Here is a 10,051-nt window from a genome sequence, read left to right on the forward strand (position 1 = left end):
ACCTGAATTTCTGCATAAATTGGGCATAACATTTTATATGATCTTCATCTTAAGTCACAACAATAGACAAACACAGTGTGCTTAAACTACTAACACACAAATTATTGTATTTTTCTTGTCTATATTGAATACATCATTTAAACATGCACAGTGTATGTTGGAAAAAGTATGTGAACCCCTAGGCTAATGACTTCTCCAAAAGCTAATTGGAGTCAAGAGAACTAACCTGGAGTCCAATCAATGAGATGTTGGTTAGAGCTGCCCTGCCCTATAAAAACACTCACAAAGTTTGAGTTTGCTTTTCACAAGAAGCATTGCTTGATGTGAACCATGCCTCGAACAAAAGAGACCTCAGAAGACCTAAGATTAAGAATTGTTGACTTGCATAAAGCTGAAAAGGGTTACAAAGGTATCTCTACAAGCCTTGATGTTCATCAGTCCATGATAAGACAAATTGTCTATAAATGGCGAAAGTTCAGCACTGTTGCTACTCTCCCTAGGAGTGGCCGTCCTGCAACGATAACTGCAAGAACACAGCGCAGAATCCTAGAGTGTCAGCTAAAGACTTGCAGAAATCTTTGGAACATGCTAACATCTCTGTTGACTAGTCTACGGTATGTAAAACACTTAACAAGAATAGTGTTCATGGGAGGACACCACAGAAGAAGCCACTGCTGTCCAAAAAAAAACATTGCGGCACGTCTGAACACGTCTAAAAGAGCACCTGGATGTTCCACAGCGCTACTGGCAAAATATTCTGCGGACAGATGAAACTAAAGTTGAGTTGTTTGGAAGGCACTATGTGTGGAGAAAAAAAGGCACAGCACACCAACATCAAAACCCCATCCCAACTGTAAAGTGCTATCATCGACAGATTTCCCAAGTTTATCAAAACATTTTGCAGGAGAATGTAAGGCTATCTGTCTGCCAATTGAGGCTCAACAGGACATCACCCAGAAGTTGGGTGATGCAACAGGACAATGACCCAAAATACAGAAGTAAATCAACAACAGAATGGCTTCAACAGAAGAAAATACGCCTTCTGGAGTGGCCCAGTCAGAGTCCTGACCTCAACCCGATTGAGATGCTGTGGCATGACCTCAAGAGAGCAGTTCACGCCAGACATCCCAAGAATATTTCTGAACTGAAACAGTTTTGTAAAGAGAAATGGTCCACAATTCCTCCTGACCACAGTGCAGGTCTGATCCGCAACTACAGAAAACGTTTGGTTGAGGTTATTGCTGCCAAAGGAGAATAAACCAGTTATTAAACCCATGGGTTCACATACTTTTCCCACCCTGCACTGTGAATGTTTACACGGTGTGTTCTATAAAGACATGAAAACGTATCATTGTTTGTGTTATTAGTTTAAGCAGACTGTGTTTGTCTATTGTTATGACTTAGATGAAGTTCAGATCGAATTGTATGACCAATTTATGCAGAAATCCAGGTAATTCCAAAGGGTTCACATACTTTTTCTTGCCACTGTATATGCAGGTAGCCTATAGCCTACAGTAGCCTAGGCATGATGTAAAATGAACGATTTAGCAGCTTGCTAAATTCAAATTGACAGACTTATTTATTTAACATGAATTGTGAGGCAATTTCAAGGTAAGAAGTGCTTCTGTTGCCCAATAGCCTGCTGGAATAGTCTACTGAGGATGGGGTTGTAATTTAAATCACTAATAATTTAATTTAAATCATATATTAATTATGGATATTACCTGAATAGGCCTATGCTTGTCAACAACAGACGGGTTTTAAATACACATTTTTTACCTGTAGCCTAATCTGACTGACTTACCTTCAATATAATGCATTCTAACAACATCTGATGCAATTGCGATAGAACTGTGACAATATTCACAATGGATAACTTCCAACTTCATTAACTAAACAGCCATTGATAATTGCATAATAACACAAGGCTACAACAAACTGAAGTTGTAGGCAATTTATTAAATCCGTTTGCCAGCCCCAGGTAGGCTACACAAGTGGCAAAAATGTATTCGCAATGACTCCAGTGATATCATTTCAACATATTTATTGTATCAAATGGTAGGATATAGTAGCCTACATAGAACTTGATAGGCTACTTAATGGCCAACATATCTAGTGGCACAGCTTTGGTTTTAGAAGTGGGGAGGACACATAAATATATTTTTTATCCAATCGGAAAGCTAAAGCCCTCCACTCCCTAAAGCCCTCCACTCCCTCGTTTTGTATCACGTTCCAATGATAAAACTGGGGGGGACAAAAACGCAATTTCAGAATGTGGCCCCATCCCCAGCGAAAGTTGCACCCCTGGATGTATCACTCTCCACGTTCGATATCAGTTTCATTGTGGCCTTTTGGCCATATCAGAAGCACGCGAGGGAGTTCCATAGCTTCCATTTCACATTTCCACCCACGCAGCACTCCAGACCCAAGAACCGAGGATTCGCATAATGCACTCTAGAGCACCTAGTTGTTTTCCGGTGCATTGTCACCATATTTCTTGATGCGCATCAGTTCTAGCGCATTAATATGTTTTATGGAAAGAGGGTTGGAAATATGTCTCCATAATAACAATCTAAATAGCCTACCTACAACTGGTAAAAAGTTGTCATGACTCTCTCCTCTCACTCATGTGACTCAGCTGCAGCACTCAGTCTCAACATACACCTATCCCTCCGGCCTTCCTCACCACTCACGGTTGACTCAGCAACAGGCTGCTTCACTAGCTGATAGTCAGCAGCAGGTCACAGTGAAATATATATTTTTAAGAAAAAGGCCATGACGGCCGTGGTGCAATTTAGACGTAGCCCAAAAACCTGCAACCCGTGACCAATACATTTTCGTAGCAGGTTAGGAGAGCATTTTCACAAACCCTAACCCTGTTCAGTCTCCTAACCTGCTACGAAAATGCAACTTCGGTATCGAAGTGGCGTTAAGTGTTGCCCTGAAGTTCATGTTCAGACTATGAACAGAGGATGAGGTCCATAGAAATACAGGGATTGTGCAAAAATGTTTACAATCTCTTTTTGAATTGGAAGCATTGTGAAGCAAGCTCCATTAAAGCGGCAATCTGCCGTTAAAACAATAAGAGTGCAACGCACCCCGTTTTGGAAGGATGGGGCTGGAGAAATGTAACCACACTCAAATTCACAGACAGAGCTATGGATGCAAGGACTGATCATCCATGATATAAACATTATAGTTTTAACCATGTTTTGAGGCTCTATAGTGTTTACAAACATTGGCATAAAACAAGCTTATATTTTGGGTTCGAATTTAGCACGGCAGTTGAACTAAGCTCATGAGGCATTTCTAAGTTATATGATGTGTACATATCATTAATTTCATTTTAAAATGGATGTAGCAACAGCCTTTAAGGTCACATGACCATACGGATAATTTTCCAAATAAAAGTCCCCCCAAATTCGTTTTACTTGAACGTTATCAAACTTTTACACTACGTTTTTCTGATTTAAAATCGTGAAAAGGTTACTTTAATATACATTTTATTGAAAACACAAACAATACTTTGACTTTTGGGCACAGATGTTTGCTCTCTACATTGAAATAACAGATCAAAGCTAGTAAATGTAATTGTTAAATCGTTATGGGGAAAAAAACAGACAAAATGAGACCTCAGACAGGTTGTTTTTATACTGAAATCAATTTAATCATATGTACATTAAGACTTTGTAGTAACAATATCTAGGCTTACATAGTTGTTGGCTGATCGTAAAAAGGCAGACTTTTCTGAAGAGAACAACCACCATGTTACCCCTGCATTGACATGCTTACATTGTATAGGCATATTGATTACACAAGTTGCTGCCAGTGCAGCAATATATACTTCCATTTCATTTGTGTATTATTCAAATATGGGAGATGTGGAGAAAGAAACAGAACAAAATACTGATTTCACACCAAGATGGCTACACATCACAAAAGGTATACTACTAAAGCGCCTTCATAACGCATTCATACCCCTTGACTTATTCCACATTTTGTTGTGTTAGACGGAATTGAAGATGGATTAAATAGATTTGTTCCCCCTCATACATCTACAAACAATACCCCATACTGACAAAGTGAAAACATGTTTTTAGACATTTCTACAACTGTATTGAACATGAAATACAGAAATATCTAATTTACATAAGTATTCATACCCCTTGGTCAATACTTTGTAGAAGCACCTTTGGCAGTGATTACAGCTGTGAGTATTTCTGGGTAAGTCTAAGAACTTTACACACCTGGAATGAGCAACATTTGCCCATTCTTCAAAAAATTATTCAACCTCTGTCAAATTGGTTGTTGATAATTGCTATACATTCGACAACCATTTTCAGGTCTTGCCATAGATTTAAGTAGATTTAAGTCAAAACTAACTTGGCCACTCAGGAACATTCACGGTCTTCTTGGTAAGCAACTCCAGTGTATATTTGGCCTTGTGTTTTAGATTATTATCCTGCTGAAAGGTGAAATCACCTCCCAGTGTTTGGTGGAAAGCAGACTGAACCAGTTTTTCCTCTAGGACTCTGCCTGTGCTTAGCAACATTCCATTCCCAAGCATAACACATCACATTTATTTAGGACAAAAAGATAATTGCTCTGCCACATTTTTTGCATTATTACTTTAGTGCCTTTTTTGCAAAAATGTTTTGGAATATTTTTATGCTGTGCAGCTTTTCACTGTCAATTTGGTTAGTATTGTGGAGTAACTACAATGTTGTAAACATTTGGCCTTTTTCCAATAGCCGCCCTTCTATGCGAGGCATTGGAAATCCTCCCTGGTCTTTGTGGTTGAATCTGTGTTTGAAATTCACTGCTTGACTGAGGGAACTTACAGATTATTGTATGTGTGGGGTAGAGATGAGGGTAGTCATTCTAAAATCATGTTAAACACTATTATTGCCTACAGAATGAGTCTATGCAACTTATGTGACTTGTTATGCACATTTTTACTCCTAAAATTATTTAGGCTTGCCATAACAAAGGGGGTTGAATAATCAACAAGACATTTCATATTTTCATTTTTAATTAATTTGTAAATAAAAAAAAAACAATCCCACTTTGACATTATGGGGAATCACGTGTAGGCCAGTGACAAAATCTCAATTTAATAAATCTTTTAATTCAGGCTGTATTGACAAAAACGTGGAAAAGGTTCAAGGGTCTGAATACTTCCTGAAGGCACTGTATATTTCCTTTTGCTTATTTAGGCTGTGAAGAAATGCACTTGAAATGTTAATGCATATACACGATTGTTATTGTTTGTAATCAAATAATTTGTTCAGCATTGCGAAGGATGGGAGCGATGACGATGATCAGGGCCGAGATACAATCCGATCGCGGATTTAGACAATTTATACTGAACAAAAATATAAATGCAACATGAAACCATTTTACTGAGTTACAATTCAAATAAGGAAAATCGGTCAACTGAAATAAATTCATTTGGCCCTAATCTATGGATTTCACATGACTGGGAATACAGATATGCATCGGTTGGTCACAGATACCTTTAAAAATAAAAATGCAGGGGAGTGGATCAGAAAACCAGTCAGTATCTGGTGTGACCACAGCGCAGCGTGACACATCTCCTTGGCATAAAGTTGATCAGGCTGTTGATTGTGGCCTGTGGAATGTTGTCCCTCTCCTCTGCAATGGCTGTGCGAAGTTGCTGGATATTGGCGGAAACTGGAACACGCCATCGTACATGTCGATCCAGAGCATCCCAAACATGCTCAATGGGTGACATGTTTGATGAGTATGCAGGCCATGGAAGAACTGGGCCATTTTCAGCTTCCAGAAATTGTGTAAAGTGCTGAAACATGAGGTGATGGCAGTGGATGAATGGCATGACAATGGGCCTCAAGATCTCGTCACGGTATCTCTATGCGTTCAAATTGCCATCGATAAAATACAATTGTGTACGTTGTCCGTAGCTTATGCCTGTCCATACCATAACCCCACCGCCACTCCGGAGCACTCTGTTCACAACGTTGACATCAGCAAACCCCTCGCAAACACAAAGCCATACAGGTTCACTGCGGTTGTGAGGCCAGTTGGACATACTGCCAAATTCTCTAAAATGACGTTGGAGGCGTCTTATGGTAGAAATTAACATTCAATTCTCTAGCAGCAGCTCTGGTGGACCTTTCTGCAGTCAGCATGCCAATTGCATGCTCCCTCAAAACATGAGACATCGGTTTGACAAAACTACACATTTTAGAGTCGCCTATTTCATTGTCCTCAGCCCAAGGTGCACCTGGGTAATGACCCTGCTGTTTAACCAGCTTCTGCTATGCCACACCTGTCAGCTGGAAGGATTATATTGGCAAAGGAGAAATGCTCACTAACAGGTATGTAAACTAATTTGTGCACAACATTTGAGAGAAATAAGCTTTTTGTGCGTATGGAACATTTCTGGGGATCTTTTATTTCAGCTCATGAAACCAACACTTTACATGTTGCGTTTATTTTTGTTCAGTGTAAACGTCCTTTCCGATTGAGCCGACATATGCAGCATTAACAGTGAATATAGTCTCCGCGGGAACATTGACTTTAAACGGTGCATTGCGGACGATGCACAACCGGATTTAATTTCAACCTTCCCAATTCCAAACACCTAGCACCGAACCCTATGCACCTCATGTAGATCTGAAATAAATAGCTGTAAAAGGAGGGTAATAGCCCCCCTTGGTCTAGTGTAACACCTAGGTGGTTGTTGCTAGTTGTCTATTTGGAATTGGGCATGAGTGTGTGATCTGATGAGCAGTGTCTAAAATAAAATGTCTGCCATAGGGTAAGATCACCACCTCCTTTACACTAGTTCAGATGAAATTGATGTGATACATAGACCTAGATTATGAACAATTGAATGTAAACAAATTACAGGCCAAGGTATATGACATGTATTGGTGGTGATGATGTCATCAGCCCAACAAGGACGATTTCCTCTCCAGATGTAAAGAAAACGGGATAGGGATATAGGGGAGAGGAAGGATGAGGGATAGGGCGAAAGAGGAAAACCCACAGGGTCCGGTTCAGTTCTTTATCCATACCTGGATGTCTTTGGGTACACATCAAAAGTTCCTCCTGAATAACTTAACTGTTGAGTTCCTGGCTGTCTGTATTTAGATTCATTCTGTGTATAGAAATACTGCGGCAGTCGGCCAAGTTAGAATCTCTTCATCTGTCTGCGCTCCTGTCGTCTCTGCTTCTTCTCATTCACCTCCTCTGGGGCGGCACCAGGGGTCTCGGCCGAAAACCAGGGGCCTAGGAAGTTCACCCACAGCAGGAACATTGCACGGGCCGGGGCCTGACACACACAGATTGATTAGGAGATCAACGAGGTCCATAAGAAAGGGAAAATAAACAACCAAAGAGAGGGTACAGCAAGTATGGGATAAACTCTTACCAGCAGCCAAAGGTACCAGAAGTAGGAGGAGATGGTGCTGAGCACTTGTAATATGGCAGTTAGCAGGATAACATCCTTCAGATGCCTATAATGACAAAGAATCCATCATGACGCACCACACTGCCATTATAGCTTTGAGAGATGTACCCTTGAATGGAGATAAAGGCACCATTGTTACAGGCATGTTGAACATGCTGTAATACTCAGCAATTCTCCCCATCACACACACACACACTGTATGTTTGCGCACTCATGTTCATGGAAACAAACACTGCTGCTGTGTGAGCACTCACTCTGCCATCCCCTGCTCCATGTTCAGATCTATTCCTCCGTCCAGTAGACTCCCATCCTCACCAAACACTGCTTTGGCCATGGCAGTCATGGAGCGGTAACTGCCCACATACACTGCTAGCGCAAACACCAGTGCAAACTACAGGGGTGGGAGAAGGAGATGGAGGAAGGAAGAGAGACAGGGGGAATGAGACAGTGGGGGAGAAACCAAGAAGGGAGGAGCGAGGGAGAAGGAGGAACGAATAAAGTTAGTAATCCGCAATCGTCCCAGTTTTACTGCTCAACAGTAGAGGAGCCATCAATGTCAATAACATGCACAGAATGAACTCGCTCACCCATGTCCAAAACGTTGAAGAGCTATAGAAGACCAAGAGGTTTAACGCAGTGTATATCGCCTGGGAGAGAAACAAGTGTCAGGTGCTGTACTAGTCACAATTCCCATTCAAAAGGTAACATTGACAAGGAAGATGGTCTTACGTTGGCTCCCAAGATTACTCTGGTGTAGAACTTGAGTGTCGCCTCATTACCCTCGTAGATTTGCTTCTTGCCTTTAGTACCGACCTTACCTTTGGGCTATGTGCATTAGAAAGGCAGGCTGTTAGTGTAGTCAACATTGCATGGACTTCATAAGATAGCTTACTAGCATCAATATGGAGACAGGCTGTGTAGGGTTTGTTCACTAACTTTGGCTCAGTTTATCATTCTATTAAATTAATTAGTCAACAGGTACTCATAACTGAGGGTGAGTTAGTTGCTATGGTGTTATAACGCATAGTAGACTCGTTATCCTATGCGGTCTGCCCAACCTGAAACATACGCAGATCAAAGATTCTCCTACCGCCATTAGTTCCTTATCCCTGTGCTGCTGCTCCTTTCACGTACGCGTGGTAGGTACTTTTTTGACATCGACTTGTACAGTATTCGAGCAATTTAGACGGACCGTTATAAGACAGGCTTGACGTTCAACTGTGACGAGCGCTCAATAAAAGTAACGCATCAGCGTTTAAGAATGACACTTCCGGCGCAGGAAAGACGTCACTAATGCAAATGTATTTGAACTTTGCAAAAGGACTTTGTTGCCATCTGGCGTCGTGAACGTGAATGCATTCAACTACAGTGGTTGTAGTTATTGCACAATTTTTGTAATTTACAAAATATAACAATAGGCCAATTCAACCAGAACCACTTTGACAGCCATGCCTGACAATAACTATATAGATTCCAAATAAAACATAAGCAAATCAACCATATAAACCTGCATCAAACATGGTGCCAGGTAGATGTTGATCATGTGATCAGCTCCACTCCATACTAGCAGTGTGCAGTGGAAGAACAGCTTCACTGGGCACCTGGCCTGCAGAGTTTAGTACTACCGCACTCTGTCCTGTTGGGTTAGGTCTGACTGATTCGAAAGTGTATTTCCATACATTCACCACTTGAGGTCAACAACTCATAAGACAATCTTTGAACGATCACATTTTGATGAAGCCCTTACCACTGTAGTGAAGTAAATAGAATTGTGACCATGTCAAATTTGTGTATAAATGTTGACCACATCACTTACTTTTTTGCATTTTTAATCGCTGAAACCAAAGATTTCCCAAGGGCTCGGGATTTAACCAAGTCAGACTATTGCATGGCGCAGGGATGAAGCCAGCCATATCAGGAGCGGTTGAAACCTGGAAAATAATGCATAATGATCAATAAAGTATAACCTCCTCTAACATTAGGAATTTACCACCTTAATTTTCATTTTATTTCACCACTGGTATTTTATCACCACCATTACCTGCATAACTTGGACTGATAGAGGATCAGTTTGATTGCCTGCAAACACATTAAAACCATAAATGCAGTGTGAGTAAACCGTTAGTGTACCTCTTGCCAGGGTCTTCAGTAGTTTGGTCAGACTGGGTAGTATCTGCTGTGAACAAATCCTTAGATGCTTGGGTCACGTCTGGCTTCAAATGGGCTCATGGTCATCACAACATACTATTTTCATAATTTTCTTCAGGGTTCCCTTCCTGGTCAGTCCCAGCAGGAGTTACCAGGGTCAGGTCTGATTGCTCTGGGAGTGGTATAGCAGCACCCTCATCGTGAATTCCAGGGTGGCCTTCATCAGGGTTCATTGATGCCCATGGTACAGGCACCCGCAGCTGGGGTAACCTCTGTCTGGGGAGAGGCTGGAGAGACGGCAGCTAACACTCAGTCCAGTCCAAGCTCTTCTCTGTCCTGGCACCCCAATGGTGGAACTAGCTTCCCCCAGAAGCTAGGACAGCAGAGGCTAAATGAATCTAAGATACATTATTCTGAACCAACACTTGCACTTGACATCCCCCCCTC

The 10,051-nt window shown here is 41.3% G+C and overlaps 1 protein-coding gene across 1 annotated transcript; it reads right to left on the minus strand.

Annotated features, from left to right (window-relative positions):
- Positions 1–6,896: 6,896 nt before the first annotated feature.
- On the minus strand, positions 6,897–8,724 carry LOC106561916 (transmembrane protein 208). Its single transcript, XM_014126287.2, has 6 exons — positions 8,547–8,724; positions 8,186–8,281; positions 8,044–8,103; positions 7,711–7,847; positions 7,418–7,502; positions 6,897–7,318 (listed from the first exon to the last, which is right to left on the minus strand). Exons 1-6 carry the CDS (start codon positions 8,550–8,552, stop codon positions 7,178–7,180), a joined length of 525 nt encoding a protein of 174 aa, XP_013981762.1. The 5' UTR covers positions 8,553–8,724; the 3' UTR covers positions 6,897–7,177.
- Positions 8,725–10,051: the final 1,327 nt, after the last annotated feature.

Source organism: Salmo salar, chromosome ssa11, assembly GCF_905237065.1.
Source record: "Salmo salar chromosome ssa11, Ssal_v3.1, whole genome shotgun sequence".
NCBI classification, from domain to species: domain Eukaryota; kingdom Metazoa; phylum Chordata; class Actinopteri; order Salmoniformes; family Salmonidae; genus Salmo; species Salmo salar.

Excerpts from the sequence above, each read along its gene's own strand:
- LOC106561916 (XM_014126287.2), bottom strand. Across the intron at positions 8,104-8,185 it reads GAGTAATCTTGGGAGCCAAC|GCGATATACACTGCGTTAAA; the intron begins GTAAGACCATCT and ends TTTCTCTCCCAG. Across the intron at positions 7,503-7,710 it reads ATGGAGCAGGGGATGGCAGA|GCATCTGAAGGATGTTATCC; the intron begins GTGAGTGCTCAC and ends TTGTCATTATAG.